Source organism: Dendrobates tinctorius, unplaced genomic scaffold, assembly GCF_039654945.1.
Source record: "Dendrobates tinctorius isolate UK_male_01 unplaced genomic scaffold, ASM3965494v1 ptg000028l, whole genome shotgun sequence".
NCBI classification, from domain to species: domain Eukaryota; kingdom Metazoa; phylum Chordata; class Amphibia; order Anura; family Dendrobatidae; genus Dendrobates; species Dendrobates tinctorius.
The window spans coordinates 9,866,413-9,887,199 of NW_027361696.1; the positions used below are offsets into that span (position 1 = coordinate 9,866,413).

General features: G+C 47.5%; 1 protein-coding gene across 2 annotated transcripts in view; it reads left to right on the top strand.

The window, feature by feature from the left end:
• The window catches only part of C1QB (complement C1q B chain), a 79,843-nt gene extending 67,712 nt beyond the window's left edge, over nucleotides 1-12,131 (top strand). For both annotated transcript variants that reach the window (XM_073570092.1, XM_073570093.1), the window contains exons 2-3: nucleotides 10,037-10,204; nucleotides 10,274-12,131. In XM_073570092.1, the coding sequence (XP_073426193.1) occupies nucleotides 10,037-10,204; nucleotides 10,274-10,860 (755 nt within the window). In that variant the 3' untranslated portion in view covers nucleotides 10,861-12,131. The remainder of the gene's footprint in view (nucleotides 1-10,036; nucleotides 10,205-10,273) is intronic.
• The last annotated feature ends 8,656 nt before the right edge of the window (nucleotides 12,132-20,787 follow it).

Here is a 20,787-nt window from a genome sequence, read left to right on the forward strand (position 1 = left end):
CGACAGTGATAAGATATTCTTCTCTGCAAGGCTGAAAATTTGATTGGTTACATGCATTAGAGTCTGGGACCGTGTACCCCCTGATGATTTAGCTATGCCACAGTGACCTGGTTGTCTGACAGTATCCTCACATGGTGACCTTGCAGGAATGGTAGAAGAGTCTGCAATGCATTTTACACTGCGTGAAACTCCAACATATTTGAGGAAGCTTCCCTCTTTATCAATGACCACGTCTCCTGAACCAGATGGTTGTCCAGTTTTGCTCCCCACCCCCTGGGACTGGCATCTTTGGTAACTACCCTGGTGATGTGAGGAAACCACAGGACCCCTTCCCAAAGGGATATTATGCCCAACCACCAGTGGAGAGAATGTATAACCTCCTGTGGCAGCGTCAGTGTACCTTCCAGATACCCCTGCAGTAAATGCTGGCCTTACAGGATAAACCTTTGCAACTCTCTTGAGTGGATTTGGACCCAGTTCACTGCCAGGATTGTATTGACCCAGAGAGGAGACTGAAAATTTTTCCTTCTTTTGCTCTGGCAGACGACATTCCTGCCGGTGGGAGTCGAGCAAGAGTCCTAAAAAGATCGGCGTCTTTTGTGGCCACAACTTTGATTTCTCCAGGTTTAAATACCATCCTAAGCCACCTGATTGTGGCAATGAGTGAAGGAACGGCCTACTATTAGGAAATCGTCCAGGTATGGGATGACTAGCCTGTTCCTCTCTCTGAAGTGAGCCGTAACCTCCGCTATCAGCTTTATGGAAACCTGTGGGGCCACTGCCAGGCCAAACAGGAGTGCCTTCTACTGAAGGTGTCTTACAGTGCCTTCCATTAATACTGCCACACTGAGAAAATTCCTGAATGCCGGGTCTATTGGCACATGGTAATACCTGTCCTGTAGATCCAGGACGGCCATAGAGCCATCCGGAAAGAGTGGCTGAATCGCCGACTTTATCGAGTCCATTTTGAACTTTGGGATCTTCAAAAATTTGTTCAGGCCCTTTAAATTGAAGATCGTCCTGTATGAGCCATCCTGCTTCTTTATTAGAAACGGGAGAGTAGAACCCTCTCCCCTCTTCCTCCGCTGGTACATACTGCAGAGCATTCTTCCTCAAGAGGCAAAGTACTTCCGATTCCAGTGCTATCTGTTCTGACACGGATGCTCGTGGGGCCGTAATGATGAACCTGTCTGATGGATATCTCCCGAACTCCAGTTTCAACCCTACCCCCACCAGGTTGAGAGTTCAAGGACTGGATAATATTTTATCCCAGGCTGGAAGGAAGAGGGAGAGCCTTCCACCCACTTGGGGAAGAAAGTCACTTGGAGGCTTTGCGATCACTTCGGGAAAAGGTACCGAACAGGAACCCCTTGACACTTTTTCAGTCTGTCGTCCCTTCTCCTATGTTCCGTGGATGCTCTCCTTCTATTGTACCTTTTCCCCCGAAAGAACTGTTTGAAGGAAGAGAAGGGAGGCTTTAGGAACACCTTTTTCTTGTTGGCCACCTTTTCCAAGAGGTCATCTAGAGCCGAGCCGAATAAATATTGTCCTTCGCCGGAAAGGGAACATAGCTTCCCTTTTGCCTGTACATCTCCTGGGCAGCTTTTCCACCAGACCGCTCTCCGGCCTGCAATAGATAGTACTGCTGATCTTGTGGCCTGCCAGGCTGAGTCGGCTGATGCATCTGCCAAGAAGGCTGCTGTCTCTTAATCATTGGGAGCGTGGTTTTAATGGCATTGCTGGACGAATCATCACCTAGCTGATCTTCTAGCGTGCTCAGCCAGACCATAAGAGAGACCTGGCTGTGCAAGTTGCTGCGATGGCTGGTCTCCATGCCCATGCTGATGACTCCCATGTTGCTTTAAGAAGGGTATCATCCTTCCTATCAAGAGGGTCTTTTAACAATCCTGAGTCATCGAAGGGGAGGGATGAACTTTTTGAGGCCCTAGATATGGTAACATCTAATGTGAGAGCTTTACTCCAGGACAAAGAGGCCTCATCATCAAACGGGTATTTCCTTTTGAAGGAGGATGATAGGGCGCCTTTCTTATGTGGCTTCTTCCAATCTCTAGTGATGAGACTCTGCAGTTTGTCATTCATAGGAAAAACTTTAAGCTTTTTCTTATCCAAAGTGCCAAGCATGATGTCTTGGTTGGATCTTTTAGGCCTCTGGTCGACCAGTCTTATTGTGGACCTTACTGCCTTAAGTAATTGTCCACCTCCTCCAGGGGGAAGCAGTAACCCAAGCCCGAGTCACTTTCCGATGAGGAAGAATCCGAAGTATCCCGCAAAACTCCCTCATCAGATGACATTGATGGTGAAGGAGATACTTTGGCCCTATCCCTCCTTGATGTCTCCCCTGACATGACTGGGTGCTTATTGAGTTTTCCACCTCGGCTCTGATGAGATTTCTCAGGGTGGTAGAAAAATCAGGGGTCTCGTTAGCCACCATGCCCTTGATACACGGCTGGCATAATTTCTTGGGTCATGCACTATCCAGATCTTGCCTACATAAAGCACAAATTCTGTGCTTCGAGTTCCCCATTCTCTTTCTAGGGGTCTCCCACCAGAAATCCATATAGAAAAAGGGAGAGAACGAGAGAGAGAGACCTGCATTAACAAATCGCATTCTTGTAGCTCACTTACCACTTCCTTTTGGAAGTGCATTGAGCAGCAGGGTGGTCTGCCTGAGCGAGTGTGAACGAGTTGAGTGTGACCTGAGCGTAAGTGCGAACTGGGGTAAGTGTGTGACTTGTGATTCAGTGACTTTGGATTCAGGGAGTTTCCAAGAGAGGTATTACTGAATTACTGTTATATTTTCTAAATACTTTTTATTTATTTTTACTTATCTTTTCTGTCTGGTGCAATCCCCATTAGGATGTGCTCCACTATTGCCAATGCCATCCAGTGATCATCTTGCCGCATGTATGCAATCCTTGACCAGCCAGCCGGTCGAGGGTGCATACTGCTGTGCAAGATGTGAGCATGTTGTGCATTTGGAAGCCCAGATACTGGATCTAAATGTGCAGCTGGCAACACTGAGATCCATAGACATTATGGAAAGGAGTCTTTTGCTCACTGAGCAGACGCTCAATGGGATAGATGAGGGGGGATGCTAGGTTGGAGCTGCAGGACAGTGAAGCAGCAAGCTGGGTGACAGTTAAAAAGCGGGGTGAGGGAAGAGTGCCAGGGAGGCTAGTCCTGACCTGGTACACCCCAATAAGTTTGCTAAGTTGGCAGATGAGGGGAGTGTCAGTACAGGGGTAGCACTGCTGCAGCAAGGCATGTCCTCTGAAAGCTGGAGGAGTGTCTGCTCCAGTAAGGGGGGAAATAAGAGAGCAGGGCAGGCCAGACAGGTGCTGGTAGTGGGGTACTCAATTATTAGGGGAACAGATAGGGCAATCTGTCACAAAGACAGGGATCGTCGAACGGTGTGCTGCCTACCTGGCACTCGAGTCCAACACATCGCTGATCGGGTTGACAGATTACTGGGAGGGGCTGGTGAGGACCCAGCGGTCATGGTGCACATTGGCACAAATTACAAACTTAGAGGTAGGTGGAAGGTCCTTAAAGATGATTTCAGGGAATTAGGCTGCAAACTTAAAGCAAGGACCACCAAGGTGGTATTTTCGGAAATACTTCCTGTACCACGTGCCACACCAGAGAGGCAATGGGAGATTAGGGAGGTTAATAAGTGGCTCAACAATTGGTGTAGGAGTTTGGGTTCCTGGAGAACTGGGCCAACTTCTTTGGGGAGGGTGCAGCTGTGCTTGGGGAGAAAATGGCTAGAAGGTTGGAGGAGTGATTAAACTAGGGACTGGGGGGAGGGTATTCATTTTATAGGAGGGGAAGACAGTGCAGATAGAGACCTGGGCATAATGAAATTGGGGGCTGGTGGTAGCATGGGGGGTGGGGTTAGAACTGTTAATCATTTAAGAAAATAGAGGTACAGAGAGATACGTAAAGTACATGTATACTAATGCCAGAAGCCTTGCCAACATAATGGAGGAATTAGAACTAATTTTGTTGGAACATAATTATGACATGGTGGGGATATCTGAGATATGGCTGGATGAGAGCCATGACTGAGATGTTAATTTACAGGGCTATAGTCTGTTCAGAAATGACCGTAGAAATAAAAGCGAGGGGGGGTGTTTATATGTAAAATCATCCTTAAAACCCATCCTGCGTGATAATATATGTGAATCTAATGAAAATGTAGAGTCTCTGTGGGTGGAGATAAGGGGAGGGGGAAAAAATAATAAATTACTGATAGGGGTTTTGTAACGGGGTCTAATGGGCTGTAATACCTCTTACATTACCACCCCGTGTTTCAGGAGGTCCACTCTGCTTTTCCTCGCTTCTGAATGAAGGGTGCTGGCTCGAAAGGCTTTGTAACATGGGAACATATAAAAGACACTGCTACTCCATGTATTTCCAGTATGACAACATTTTACTCATCGGTCTCAGAATATATATACATACAGAGGGCAGGACAATCAGTGTGTGTCGTGCCAGTAGATAAAAAGCTCCAATTAGGACGCCAGACATACATTAAAATAGCCGTGGGATTTACAAAGGTGGGGGGGAGATCAGAAGTGGGATATCTTGTTTACCTCTGCCCAGGTGGTCGCAGCCGGTCGGTTGCTGCATTAAGGGCATACATCTCCTATTCGGTGTGCTGGGGGGTTCTGTAACAGGTTTGTTATAAGTCTCCAAAAATAATGGAAGCAACGGAGACTATCATCATAAAGCAAATAGAGGAAGCAGCGACTCAAGGAGAAGTCATTATTATGGGTGACTTCATCTACCCTGAAATACATTGGGGAACCGAAACCTGCAGTTCCAGCAAAGGTAATAGGTTTTTGACAACTATGAGAGACAATAACCTTTCACAACTGGTTCAGGACCCAACAAGAGGGGGGGCACTGCTAGACCTAATATTAACCAACAGGCCAGACCGCATATCAAATATAAGGGTTGAGGGTCACTTGGGTAATAGTGATCACAAAATAATAAGTTTTAATGTATCCTTTAATGAGATGTGTAGCAATGGGGTAACTAGGGCACTAAACTTCAGGAAGGCAAATTTCCAACGGATGAGAGATGATCTTGGTGCAATTACCTGGGATGATATCCTGAGACATAAAAATACACAAAGAAAATGGGAGACGTTTATTAGCATCCTGAATAGGACCTGTGCACAATATATACCATATGGGAATAGACATGCTAGAAATAGGAGGAAACCACTATGGCTAAATAGAGCTGTAAGGGGTGCAATAAGTGACAAAAAGAAAATATTTAAAGAATTAAAACAAGTACGTAGTGATGACGCATTAAATAAATACAGAAAATTAAATACATTCTGTAAAAAGCAAATCAAGACAGCAAAGATTGAGACAGAGAGACTCATTGCCAGATAAAGTAAAAATAATCGCAAAATATTCTTTAACTATATAAATAATAAGAAACTGAAAAATGATAGTGTTGGCCCCCTTAAAAATAGTCTGGGTGAAATCGTGGATGAGGATGAGGAAAAAGCCAATATGCTAAATGACTTTTTTTCAACAGTATTTACACATAAAAATCCCATGACGGATAACATGAGCATTGATAAAAAAAAAATTTTCCATTAAATGTAACCTGCTTAACCCAACAGGAAGTACGGCGGCGTCTAAAAATCACTAAAATTGACAAATCCCCGGGCCCGGAAGGGATACACCCCCGAGTACTGCAGGAATTAAGTACAATCATTGATAGACCATTATTTTTAATCTTTAAAGATTCCATAATAACAGGGTCTGTACCACAGGACTGGCATATAGCAAATGTGGTGCCAATATTCAAAAGGGGACAAAAACTGAACTTGGAAATTATAGGCCAGTAAGCTTAACCTCAACTGTGGGTAAAATCCTGGAGGGTTTTCTAAGAAACACTATACTGGAGTATCTGAAGAAGAATAACCTCATGACCCAATATCAACATGGGTTTACAAGGGCCCGTTCCTGTCAGACTAATCTGATAAGCTTTTATGAAGAGGTAAGTTCTGGACTGGACCAAGGAAATGCAGTGGACGTGGTGTATATGGACTTTTCAAAAGCTTTTGATATGGTGCCACATAAAAGGTTGATACATATAATGAGAATAATGGGGATAGGGGAAAATATGTGTAAGTGGGTTAAGAGCTGGCTCAGGGATAGGAAACAAAGGGTGGTTATTAATGGAGCACACTCAGACTGGGTCATGGTTAGCAGTGGAGTACCACAGGGGTCAGTATTGGGCCCGCTTCTTTTTAACATATTTATTAATGACCTTGTAGGGGGCATAGAGAGTAGAATTTCAATATTTGCAGATGACACTAAACTCTGTAGGCTAATCAATACAGAGGAGGACAGTTTTATATTACAGGTGGATTTATATAAACTAGAAGCTTGGGCTGATAAATGGCAAATGAGCTTTAATGGGGATAAATGTAAGGTCATGCACTTGGGTAGAACAAGCAAGATGTCTAATTATGTGCTTAATAGTAAAACACTGGGCAAAACTGTCACTGAAAAAGACCTGGGTGTATGTGTGGATGACAAACTCACATTTAGTGGCCAGTGTCAGGCAGCTGCTGCAAAGGCAAATAAAATAATGGGATGCATTAAAAGAGGCATAGATGCTCATGAGAAGAACATAATTTTACCTCTATACAAGTCACTAGTGTGGCCACACTTAGAATACTGTGTACAGTTCTGGTCTCCGGTGTATAAGAAAGACATAGCTGAACTGGAGCGGGTGCAGAGAAGAAAAACCAAGGTTATTAGAGAACTGGTGGGAGGTCTGCAATACCAAGACAGGTTATTACACTTGGGGTTATTTAGTTTGGAAAAACAAAGGCTTAGGGGTGATCTTATTACAATGTATAAATATATGCGAGGACAGTACAAACACCTTTCTAATGATCTTTTTACTCTTAGACCTGTGACGGGGACAAGGGGGCATCCTCTACGTCTGGAGGAAAGAAGGTTTAAGCAAACTCACAGATGCGGATTCTTTACTGTAAGAGCAGTGAGACTATGGAACTCTCTGCCATATGATGTGGTAATGAGTGATTCCCTAGTAAAATTTAAGAAGGGTTTGGATGCCTTTCTTGAAAAGTATAATATTACAGGTTATATACACTAGTTTCCTTAATATTGCGTTGATCCAGGGAGCTAGTCTGATTGCCGTATGTGGAGTTGGGAAATAATTTTTCCCCCAATGTGAAGCGTATTGTTTGCCACATGGATTTTTTTCACCTTCCTCTGGATCAACATATTAGGGCAAGTTAGGATAGGATATGGGTTGAACTAGATGAACTTAAAGTCTTCCTTCAACCTTAATAACTATGTTACTATGTTACTACTCCAAACAATTTAAGAGTACCGGGACAGGAGGCAGGATGTCGTCCGAAAGGTCTCCTTTAGTGACCATGGAATCTTTCATCCTGAAGGAGCTGTGCCGACCTTTCCTGGAATCCTTGGACCTACGAGCCCCACTGGAACGTCCGAAACTCCCAACCTGGTGAGGCTGGCGTTGGGGTCGCTGCGGCTGCTCTGACTCTCCATGCTTCCGCTGTGACTGCGGGTTCTGCTGCTGCTGGCGCTGTGGAGAGGGCTGCTGTGCCTCCATCGCTGCACCGGTGCCCCTGCCTACCGGGCGATCCCCCTTAAGACCTTTGCTCATAGGGTATCTGCCGGCCGGTGTCTCCTGCAACTTTCCGGTACCGCTCCCAGAAGTCCCGGGTACAAAGGTTCCCCAGAGCCCGACTTCCTTTTACCGGCCGCGCTCTGACAATGTGCCAGAACGCAGGGCTGACAGTCAACATACGGTGATGGCGCCGCAGACTCCTGCATGCCCGACAGCCGAGACCCCATTGGGCCCCCAAGGACAGGAAACCACTGATGCGGAGAGAGGAGCCACCCTTTTTATCTTAATGGTTCCCTGTACTTGAAGGGCGGATCCCCGCTCTCGTTGGTGCTGTCATGGGTGATAGGAAAAAAAAACGTTCTTCTTACCTGGCAGCTGTCCAGTGGCATCATCTCCGCCATCCATTTGAAGCATGGACTCGCCGGCACAAGACAGTGAAGTGTCCAAAAAGCAAGAAAACAATTCAGCACTGCTGCTGCCACCTTCATATGCACTATAGTGCGGTACAATTTCACACACCAGGGCTGCACACCTACTACCCATAGAACGGGTGCTCAATCCAAAGTAAAACATGCATAGCCACGTTGTATAAAGAAGAACAAAAGGGGTGGCACTCACCGTTCTGAAGTAGTGAATTTATTGTGGGATAAAAAGCATAGGCTTGGGAGAGATGTCTGAACTGTGAACAACGGCCGTTTCACGCCAACTGCGCTTCAACGGGTCCTAGAGTCAGGTAACAGGAAGGTTGAACTAAATACACTCACAGGTGTGAACACACCTCCCAGTTGCCGACGCTCACTCCCACTTAATAGAGTGAACAAAAATATAGCAGACAAGTGATACAATTAAAATACAATTCCTGAATACAGAAAAACACCAAAACACTATCAATAATGTTGTACTTTTTACAAAAAACTTCACCACTGAAGCCATACGCTGCCTGTAATGGGTGTCCAAACACCCAGTATAATGTTGGTTATTGTGAAGCTGGCAGGGGGTTCTGCTGGATCTCCTGGTAATTTCTGACATCACACATACAGTATATACTGTACACACACACATATACTGTATATATATTTATATATATACTAGAGGTGTGTCCGATGCTAACGCATTGGGAGGGAAGTGTGTGTGGGGGGTGTACATGTGTGCGTGTGTGTACATTTGTGTGTGTGAGTACATCTGTGTGTGAGTACATGTGTGTGTGTACGTGTGTGTGTGTCCCGCAGCTGCCTGCCCACCCACCTCCGTGCAGTCACAGCCGGCAGGAAAGAGGGTGGTTTGCGGCCTGTGCTGGAGATGTGAGTAGGTGTGTGTGTGTATATGTGAGTACGTGTGTGTGTATGTGAGTATGTGTGTGTGTATATGTGAGTGTGTGTGTGTGTATATGTGAGTACGTGTGTGTGTATGTGAGTCTGTGTGTATGTGAGCATGTGTGTGTATATGTGAGTATGTGTGTGTGTGTATATGTGAGTACGTGTTTGTGTGTATGTGAGTACGTGTGTGTGTGTGTATGTGAGTACGTGTGTGTGTGTGTATATGTGAGCATGTGTGTGTGTATATATGTGAGTATGTGTGTGTGTGTGTATATATGTGAGTACGTGTGTGTGTGTGTGTATATGTGAGTACGTGTTTGTGTGTATGTGAGTATGTGTGTGTGTGTATGTGAGTACGTGTGTGTGTGTGTATGTGAGTACGTGTGTGTGTATGTGAGTACGTGTGTGTGTATGTGAGCACATGTGTGTATGTGAGTACGTGTGTGTGTGAGTACATGTGTGTGAGTACATGTGTGTGAGTACATGTGTTTGTACGTGTGTGTGTGTACATGTGTGTGTACGTATGTGTATGTATGTACGTGTGTGTGTGTGCGTATGTACATGGTGGGCAGGCAGCGGCAGGTCAACAACGAACTACCAACTATAAGCTAAGTGATATTTCTTTTTGCAATTTTTTGGAAACGCGTATCTCCTTGCTGGAGGCACTGTGGACTAAGTAGCGATATGGTATTGAGTTTGTCGCTCTCTTTTTCATACTTCTCATATTTTTAATATAATGTTTATCTCTCCTATATGACTTCACACCTGAAGATGTGGAATTACTCCTCTGTGCCGTGCTGTTAGTACTTATCTATATCCCATATTACACTGGTCCCTGAAAAAGATATTTGTTTAACTTTTATATAGATTATTTATATACATAGTTTTTATTCACTAAGATCTAGTAGATCAGGGTTCCCCAACTCCAGTTCTCAAGGCCCACCAACAGGTCATGTTTTCAGGATTTCCCTTGTATTGTACAGGTGATATAGGCTTTGCCATCACACTGGTCTTATGCTAGTCTGTGCCATTTATTCTTCCAGGTGGCAGCATGTTCCCCAAAGCTGTGCTCGTCTTATGTATCATCCTCCTGTCCCTCCCTTTGTGTCAGTCACAGAGCTGCCAAGCACGAATGCCAGGGCTACCAGGAATCCCAGGAACGCCTGGTGCAGATGGGAAGGACGGATACAATGGGGAGAAGGGAGACCAGGGTAAGTCAGTGGTTCAGGCGGGAATCTGGTGTAACGTCTTTTCCTGATCTAATGTCTCCTCTGCATCAGGACCTCCTGGAACTTTCATTGATTGGAAAGAAGAAGAATACAGAGGAGACAGAGGTCAGCCCGGAAACCCCGGAAAAGTGGGGCCAAAAGGACCAACAGGTCCTCCAGGTCATTCAGGACTCAGAGGTCTAAAAGGCTTAAAAGGAGAATCTGGAGACTACAAGACGGAGGTGCAGTCTGCTTTCTCAGTGAAGAAAACCACCACAGGGTATCCACGAAAGGATCAGCCTATTCGCTTTGATAAAGAGATCATCAACATAAGTAATCAGTATGATATCCGCACTGGAAAGTTCACCTGTAAGTATCCCGGCCTCTACTACTTCACATACCACGCCTCGTCGAGGGGACACCTCTGCATCCACATTGTCAAAGGCCGATTCAACCCCAACGATAACGCCAATGACAAGGAAAAGGTGGTCCTCTTCTGTGATCAGGTCCTCAACGTCTTCCAGACCACCACTGGTGGTGTTGTCCTGAAGGTCAGCAAGGACGAGTCTGTCTGGCTGGAGCCCACTGAGAAGAACTATCTTCTGGGCACCGAAGGGGCAGATACTATTTTCTCCGGCTTTCTGCTCTTCCCAGATTGACAAGGAGGAAGTCTGCTGATTCTCCACTGTCAAAGCACTAAGCAATCTGTATTGCTAGTGTCAAGTGAGCCCCAAATGCTAGTGCCTACCTCTACACTTTTTCCATTTACAGCTTACCCCTCCTCTTCCCTCCAAAGCTGCAGTGTCTGTCCTCCACTCATCACATGAGCCTCACGCTCGGGCTACATACAAGCACTGGACTATACACATGTTCCCTGTCCTCTCAGTATGACCCCATCATCCAGCGTCTGTGCTCCACCCATCACATGAACTCCACACTCCGGCCACATACAGGGCACTGAACTATACACATGTGCCACATCCTACCAGTATGATCCCATCATTCAGTGTCCATGCACCACCCATCACATGAGCCCCACGGTTTGGCCACATACAGGGCACTGGACTACACACATGTGTCCCGTCCTCCCAGTAAGACCCCATCATACTATGTCTGTGCTCCACCCATCATATGAGTTCCATGCTCTGGCCAAATACAAGCACTGGACTACAAACATGTGCCCCATCCTTTCTGTATGACCCCATCATCCAATGTCCGTGCTCTACCCATCACATGAGCCCCATGTGATGGCCACATACAAGCACTGGACTACACACATGTGCCTCGTCCTCTCTGTCTGACCCCTTCATCCAGTGTCTGAGCTCCACCCATCACATGAGCCCCACACTCCGGCCACATACAGGGTACTGGACAACACAAATGTGTTCCGTCCTCCCAGTATGACCCCATCATCCAGTGTCCATGCTTCATCCATCACATGAGCCCCACACTCCGGCCATATACATGGACTAGACTATACACGTGCCCCATCCTCTCTGTATGACCCCATCATCCAGTGTCTGTGCTCCACCTATTACAGGAACCTCACGCACCGGCCACATACAGGGCACTGGACTACACACATGTGCCCCATCTTCCCAGTATAATTCCATCATCCAGTGTCCATGCTCCACCCATCACATGAGCTCCACTCTCCAGCCACATACAGGGCACTGGACTACAAACATGTGCCCCATCCTCTCAGTATGACCCCATCATCCAGAGTCCATGCTGCATCCACCATATATGTCCCATCCTCTCTGTATGACATCATCCAGTGTCCATGCTCCATCCACCACATGAGCCTTGTCCTGTCTGTATGATGCCCCCCTGGATAATATATTGGGAGTATAATGTGCTTCTATGGTCAATGTTCTGGATGTCTCAGCTTCATATTGTAAATAAATTCTGTCTGCAGCGTAAAAGTTAATTTTTCCAGTGTGGCCACAGTGTGAGTGTGCAGTGACCGCACTTGCTCTTTGTATTGTAGAGGAAGCGCAGTTTCATATGTTTTGGCTCTTGAGCTCTTTTGCCACAGTGTATACCTGTACAGGCAGTTTGTACAGGAAGGCCATCCATGATACCAGTGATAATGTGCTGGACCTGACTGTAGTCTGAGCCGGAGAGATGCTCAGTGTCGGCCTTTGTGGCTTCCAACTCGTTAACACCAAATGTTTGTAATGTTTCTCCTAATTATCTGTAGACTAAAATATTACATCCGGACATCCGGACAGAGTTAAAGACACCTGCAAATAGGATACAAGAAAATTGTGTGTGAATGTAGTCTGAAACTTCTGCCTACGGTGAGCTGTATGGCGTACCCGACAGAATATGGCCGCTAAAAGAGTGCCATGCCTGTATTGCCTCTATAGGTGCCACTCTATTCAGTGACCACATTTACTAACTGAGCTGCTGCCTGCAATATACTGCACCCCACACAGTGAATTATAATACTACCGCCATAATTGTGTTCCCATAAAACAATGGTGCAACAATCAGCACCCCTGTAAATAATAATGTGTGTTACTGCTACCATGCAGCTGATACGTCCCTGACAAGTGGACAAAACAGTGTGTCAGGGATGTCCATGTCTATAAATGAAGCATCCTATACCCTCAGTATACAGCCGGCAGCCATAATAAGCGAAGGGCACATCACTAGCACAATAATTGAAAATGGCACATGACAGGGAAGACGGGCTCCATCCAGTGAAATGCATACAAAGAACAGTTGTGTAAAAACCAAATTTGTGACCACAGGCAGCGGTGTTACGCAAATGTATCATATGTCTGTGATATCCCAGCCAATATCACTAAATGCTGTCCAAAGGGAAGAACAAAAGGATCCAAGGTGCGTGCACCAAAGGGACTTTACTAGAATAGCAGTTCTTTATTTAAATATAAAAAGCACAACATGTTTTGGAGCTGCTTACAAAGCACTCCTGTAATTGGGGAATTATTGGAGAATGCACAACACAGCTTTTCTACCCCATCGTTCCTCCATGTTCTGCCCTGTCCTTCCTGTCACCTCTGCCACTCATCCATCGTTCCTCCTTTGCTTCTCCACCAAACCTTAATCATCGGCCATCTTTCCTTTCCTTCTATTCTGCCCCTTCTTTCCATCCTCTTCTGCCCCTGTCCTTCCTTCCTCCTCTATTCTATCTTTCTTACTCTGGCCTCCATTTTCATAGTCTGCCTCTGTCTGTCCTTCCTCCTCTACCTCTCTTTTCTCCTCGGCCCCACATAGTTCCACCTGTGGCCACATTATTCTTCCTCTGCCCCCTGTCCTTTCTTTATTACTCCTCTATCACATACTAACAACTTCCTGCAGCCCTGTCCTTCTAACTTTCACCCCAGTCCTTCGTTCATCCTTTGTCCCCATAGTTCCTCCTGTTTCCCCGTCCTTCTACTTCTGCCCCGCCCCTGTCCTTCCTTCCTCCTCTGTCTCCCATCCTTACTTACTCCTGTGGCCCTATCCTTCATCCTCTGCCCACCCGTGCTTCCTTCCTCCTTTGGCTCTCATCTTTCCTATCTCCTCTACCCCAAATTTCCTCATCTGTTACCCATAGTTCCTCCTGTGGCCCCATCCTTCTTCCTCTACTCCCATCCTTTCTTTCTTAATCCTCTATGTAATCCTTACTTCCTCTTGTGGCCCCATCCTTCTACCTCTGCCCCCCATTCTTCCTTCTGTCCCCCATAGTTTCTCCAGTGGCCCGTTCCTTCTACCTTTGCCCTTCGTCCTTTCTTTCTTACTCCTCTACCACATCCTTACTTCCTCCAGTGTCCCTGTTCTTCCTCTGCCCCTGTCCTTCCTTCCTCCTCTACCCCATCTTTCCTCGTCTGTTCCCCATTACTTCCTCCTGTCGCCCAGTCCTTCCTCCTGTGGCCCAGTCCTTCCTTTCTCCTCTTTCCCCCATAGTTCCTCCCATAGCCCCTTCTACCTCTGCCAGCATACTTTCTTAATCTCCTATCCCATCCTTCCTTCCTCCTCTACTCTAGTGTCATGAATTTTACTTCGTGGAGTATAATCAGTTTGTCATGAGGTATATTACCCCACCGCTTTTGGTTCCTCTTTCAGTTCCGGTTTGATACTAGAGCCTATATAGGGTCAGGAACCAACCCATAGGTAGTGTGATTTGGCGCTGAGTACGTGTCGGTTCGATCACAGAACAAAAGAACAAAATTAGTAAACTAGTAAGCAAAATACAAAAGATATTACAAAAGGAGACAAAATACAGTATGTACTGACAGTTACAAATAAAAAGGATTAAAATAAGAAACTTACTCTATGTCAGCCACAGATGTGACGTGACGATAAAGGGGAGGAGGGCCTTCCCAAGGAAAATGTTCACCAGCACAGCATCTTAGCTGGCTCTCCTGGCATTTGACACCTCCCTCAATTGAGCATCTCAGCCCAAAACCAAGGGACTCCTCCCTTGCTGACCTTACTTGGTGGACTGTGTTAGAGAACGTATGCCCACTATGAAAAGTTATTAAAACTCCTATCTTTCTTTATCTTTGGCTCAGGGGATCACAGGGTGATGACAGGGGCATCACCTTTTCCCCGGTGAGATGATCATTGCTTTGAGACCAAACATGACAAGTCTGCGTGTTACTGGAGGGCAGCAAATGTTTCCCCGGTTTCTGATGGGCATTACAGCTGCAAAACGTTGCAGTGCGTAGCCCTAATTATTTTAATTCTGGAAATGGACCAAGAAAGTTTTGGAGGGGAAAATCACATTTAACTGGCTAGATGCAATAAAAATGATCAGCTGCTGAAGGGAGGGTTAGAGTGGATAGGGTTTCACAGAGGCAGAGAGGGGGGAGCTGCAGCTGTGAGGGGGAATTGCTGGTGAAGCTTGCTGTCAGGGTTATTAGGGATATAACCCAACATTTGTTTCCACTTTCAGTTCCAGTTAGGAACTTGCAGCTCTCTGTCGCCCTCTTTACCTTCAGGCCAGTCAAGGAACTGTACCTAGGATAAGTGGTCGCTGGAAAGGCTGCATTGTCGCAGGGCAGCACGGTGGCTCAGTGGTTAGCGCTGCAGCCTCGAATCCCACCAAGGACAACATCTGCAAGGAGTTTGTATGTTCTCCCCGTGTTTGCGTGGGTTTCCTCCGGGTACTCCGGTTTCCTCCCACACTTCAAAGACATACTGATAGGGAATTTAGATTGTGAGCCCCCCATCGGGGACAGTGATGAAAATGTGTGCAAACTGTAAAGCGCTGCGGAATATGTTAGCGCTATATAAAAATAAAGATTATTATTATTATTACTTGCTATCTAGCACTCTGCAGTGAGGGCGGTATGTATATCACCAGTCCCAGGCCAGAAATTCACCCTTAAAACTCCGTTCAGTCACTGCCAAGGTTCTCCAATACCACCAGGACGCTATGCTGCCACCAGTTCCTCATTTGATACTAAAGTCTATATAGGGTCAGGACCTAACCCACAGGGTAGCGTGATGTGGAACGGAGTATGTGTCGGATCGATCATAGAGCAAAAAGAACTAAACTAGTAAATTTACAAGTTTACACCAGAAAATATAGGTAGCGTTTACAAAAATACAAAAGATATTACAAAAGGAGTCAAAATACAGTATGTACAGACAATTACAAATAAAAGGGATTAAAATAAGAAACTTACTCTATCTCAGCCACAGATGTGACATGTCGATAAAGGGGAGGAGGGCCTTCCCAAGGAAAATGGTTTATCTGCACAGTGGTAATCACTAGAAACTGTTTTCCCAGATTCTGATGAGCGTTCCAGCTGCAAAACATTGCCGTGCGTAGCTCTAATTATGCTGAGTCTGGAAATATCTTTTTCCTGTCTCCAGGATCATTGTGGGTTATTAAATTTGACCTGGAATGGACAAAGGAGATTTTGGAGGGAAAAACCGCATTAAACTGGTCAGATGCAATAAAAGTGACCAGCTGCTGAGGAGATGGGGGAGAGTGGATAGAATTTCACAGAGCAGAGAGAGGGGAGCTGCAGCTGTGAGGGGGAATGCTTGTTAAACTTGCTCTTTACAAACCAATGGGGGAAGGGCAGTAATTCATCTCTGGATGTGTACCTGGGGTATTAGGAAATAACTCATATTTTCCAGACACCTCCCCCTTTTGGACTGCGCTACAGAGGCAGAACCTCTCGGTACTCTTCCATCTGTACCTCTGTGGTCTCACCCCACCAGGATAACCCATCTGCATTGCCATGCTTTCTGCCCTTTTTAGTGTTTAACGGTAAAGTTGTACTGCTGGAGGGCAAGGCTCCAGTGTAGCAATCTTCCATTGGTACCAGACATGGTGTGCAGCCAACTCAAGGGGTTGTGGTCGGTCATGATGGTGAAGGTGCGCCCGTACAGGTAGGGCTGCAAACGTTGCAGGGCTCAAACCATGGCCAGGCACTCCTTCTCTATGGTGGAATAGGCCACTTCACTTGGCAGGAGCTTCCGGCTCAGGCACAACACGGGGTGCTATTGGTTCCCCGTCGAACTGGCTGAGCACAGAACTGAGGTCAAACTCGCTGGGGTCGGTCTGTACTAAGAACAGCCGACTGCCGTTGACTGCCCCCAGCACAAGGGAGCTGCTAAGGGCTGTTTTTAATGCCCGAAAGGCCCCCTCACAGTCGGTTGTCCAATCGAATGTATGGGGTAGGTGTAACGGACCGAGGCTGGGCGGCGGGCAGCAGACCGAGAGCAGGGATGCCCGCGGAGGTACGGGCACCGACGTTACAGTAGGATTTTCTTGGTGAGGTCTGTCAAGGGCTTCGCAAGGCTTCTATAGTTTTGTACAAGGCATCTATAGTACCCTGCAGTGCCCTAGAAGGACATTACCTTCTTCTTGGTCCTGGGGGTGGGCCAGGATGCGATAGCGCCCACTTTCTCAGGCTCTGGCCTCATAGTACCCCTGCCTATCTTGTGCCCCAGGTAGTTGACTTCGCTCAGGCCCAGCTGGCACTTTCCCGGCTTGATGGTGAGGCCTGTTTGGTGGATGTGCCTGAGCACCTCCTGAAGATGCTTAATTTGATCCTCCCAGGTGGAACTGAAGATGGCAATGTCATCCAGGAACGCCAATGTGTACCTCTCTAGTCTCTGGAGCAGGTGGTTAACCATCCGCTGGAATGTGGCAGGGGCATTCTTCATGAAAAAAAGCATGACCGTGGACTCGTACAGTCCAAAGGGGGTGATAAAGGCTGACCTCTCCTGTGCTTCGGGGCTCAGGGGTATTTGCCAATATCTCCAGTTCAGATCCATAATGGATAGATAGCGCGCGCGCCAGCTAACCGCTCAAGCAGCTTCTCGATGCGTGGCATTGGTTGCGCAATGGAGGCAGTTATGGCATGGTCCGATCCTTCTTTGGCAACAGGACTACAGGTGAGGCCCACATGCTCTTGGACCGCTTAATCACCCCCACCTGTAACATCTCATCAATCTCCTGACGCATAATGTGCTGCACCTCGTCCAAGATCTGATAGGATGTCCGCCGGATTGGGGCATGATTCCCAGTGTACAACTCATGGACCGTTGCCTCCGTCCTTCCAGGTCTGTTGGTAAACACGGCCCAGAAGGATCCCACCGTGACTCGCAGCTGCGACCGCTGGTGTGCGTATAGCAAGGCGCTTACCTCCACATCCCCTATGGACCGTCCGGCCTTCGCTTGGGCCAGCATGACCAAGAAGGGTTCTTCCTCCCCATCCTCAGGCAGGTTGCAGACTAGTAGGATGCAGGCTCCATGTTCTTGATGAGCCTTCTTCATATTGACGTGGAAGGCCTTGCGCCTAACCCGAGCGTGGTCAAGAGTGACCACGTAAGTGACTGGGTTGAGCTGTTGGTGTATGATGTACGGGCATTCCCAGGCCGCCTGAAGCTTATCTTTTGGTACGGGGACCAGCACCCACACCTTCTGACCCACCTGGTAGGTCTGCTCCTGGGCGTTCTCTTCATACCAGTGATTCTGGTCAGCCTGGGATTGCGCCATGTTGTTATGCACCAACTGCGTCAAGGTCTGCATCTTGTCACGGAAGTGCATGACATACTCCACGATGGATAATTCTGAAGGGCTTGGCTCTTCTTCCCAGGATTCCCTCACCATCCCAAGGGGTCCCCATACTCGCCTGCTGTACAGGAGCTCGAAGAGGGAGAACCCCGTCGAGGTCTGGGGAACCTCTCGATAAGCAAATAGCAGGTGTGGGAGATATCACTCACTGTCGCATCCCTGGGTCTCAAACAGCATTTTTAGCATCTGTTTGAGAGTACCGTTGAAGCGCTCACACAAACCATTGGTTTGGGGGTGATACGCGCTCGATACCAGACGCTTCACCGGCATTTTCTTACAGAGAACCTCTATTAGGCGAGACAGGAATTGAGTCCCCTGGTCGGTAAGCATCTCCCTGGGAAGTCCTACTTGGGAAAAGATGGCCAACAGGGCATCCGCCACCCTAGCAAGGATAGAGCCACTGCCTCCGTGTACCAGGTAGCACAGTCTACCACAGTAAGGATGTAGCACTTTCCAGAGCTGCTGGATATGGCCAGTGGTCCCACAATGTCCGCAGCAAACCTCTGGAAACGTTCCTCTATCACTGGAAAAGAGATCAGGGAGACTTGGGAGCAGGCTCTGACTTCCCCACTCTTTGACATGTGATACAGGAGTGGCAGTACTTGGTTACATCTGTCCCCATCTTGGGCCAATAGAAGTGTTGAGACAGCCGGGCCTTAGTTTTGCTGATCCACAAGTGTCCAGCAAGTGGAATCTCAATGGCAATTCATAACAACTCACCCCTAAATTGATAGGGTACGACCAGCTGTCTTTCCCTCAACCACTCCTGTTGGGCTTTACCGTGAACCTTATCCCGGTACAACCTCCCTTATTCCCAGAACACCCTCTCCTTATCAGTCTCGGAGGTGGGCTTCTTGGTGAGTTTTCTCAGGGCCTCCAGGCTAGCATCGGAGTGCAAAGCAGCCTGGAGCCAGAAGTGACATTAAGGTCCCTTCCTCAAGGGGACCCTCTGGGACCTGCTCTTAGTCTGTTGCTGGTTCAGTCTTCCCTTTGACTGAGGAGGGTCCAGAAGGCAGGGCGTTACGAGCATTCTGGGCACTCTTACTGTGGGTGTCAGCGGCTATATAGGCTGGGGATTATCACAGTCCCATCAGCCTGCTCAGCTATGTGTACCACCTCCCCATCCTCCCCCATTACATCAGGAGCAGCGCTATATATGGGGCAGTTACCTTCAGCCAGGTCACCTTCCTTTGCAGCACTGGTCAGTTGCACGACATCACCTTCTTCATGGTTCTCATGCCTCTCCCCATTTCCCTTAGCACCGACGCTTGCTTCCTGTTAGGGAGTCCTCAGCCATATCACCCCACAGCGTGATGTGGCTAAGCACTCCTGTACCTCCAGATATATCATCATTATCAGGTAAAGCATGCACATTCACATCATTAGCAGTAACATTACCCTCAGAATCAGATTGGGGAGGGGTGTCAGGGATATAATGCGCAAACATCCTCCCCAAATCAGTTCCCAACAAAACGTGTGTGTGAGCAAGTTTTCTGACACCCCCACTTCCTTCACCCCACTCCCGGCACCCCAATCTATAAAAACCAAGGCCATTGTCAAGGGACAGCGGATGCCTCCAATCTCGGTGACAGTCAGGGTTTTCCCCGGAATAATCTCTTCAGGGGCCACCAGTTCGGGTCGGATGAGGGTTCGTTCGGCCCCGATGTCCTTGAGGCCTATAGCGACAGTGTTCCCCATGGTGACTCACTGCAAATTTTCACAGGCCCTCCCAACTGCCCCACCCATAAAAAGAACTGCTACATTAGACTCTGAGGCCTTGGTGGGGGGCTCTTCTTCTGCTTCTCAGGACAAGTGGTGCTGAGATGTCCAGTCCGACTGCAGAAATAACACTTGCGAGGATCGGATGTAGGCATAGCGTTGGCAAAGGGTACAAGGCCTCCGGTGGGTCGGCTGGAAGGGGTACTGGGTTTGGTTGATGGCTTACCCCCTTTCCAGCTGGTGGTGACCGGCTTCTGCCCCTCAGGTTTACGATTGGCCTTGTGGATGTTCGCGATCTGCGCTACTTTGCCCGTGTCTTTGCGCTCCCGGTCAATGACGAACTGTAGCACCTAAGCTGGACAAAGATGTAGAAACTGGCCTTTTCCCATCAGGTCCTTGAGCTGCTCAAAGGTCATCACTGACAGTCCATGGACCCACTGCTCAAAATTGGTTCTTAGTCAATGCACCACATCACTGTAGCTGTCATGTGGGCCACGTTGAAGGTCTCTGAACATTTTACGGTAAACCTCAGGTGTCAGTTGGTACTTTTCTATCAAGGCCTGCTTCATGGCCCCACAGTCTCCATCTTGGTCTCGAGGGAGAGAAGTAAATGCCTCCAGAGCTTTTCCTTTGAGCTCTGGGGTTAAACAATGGCTACATTGGTTCTCAGGCACCTGGTACTGTCTGCAGGCATTTTCAAATCCCCACAGAAATACGCCCAGGTCTCCATCCTTCTCCCTCACAGGAAAATACTCGGGATGGGGTTTGAGGAAATTGGCATTGCTGGACTCACTGCTGGGCTGGGAAGACCTCT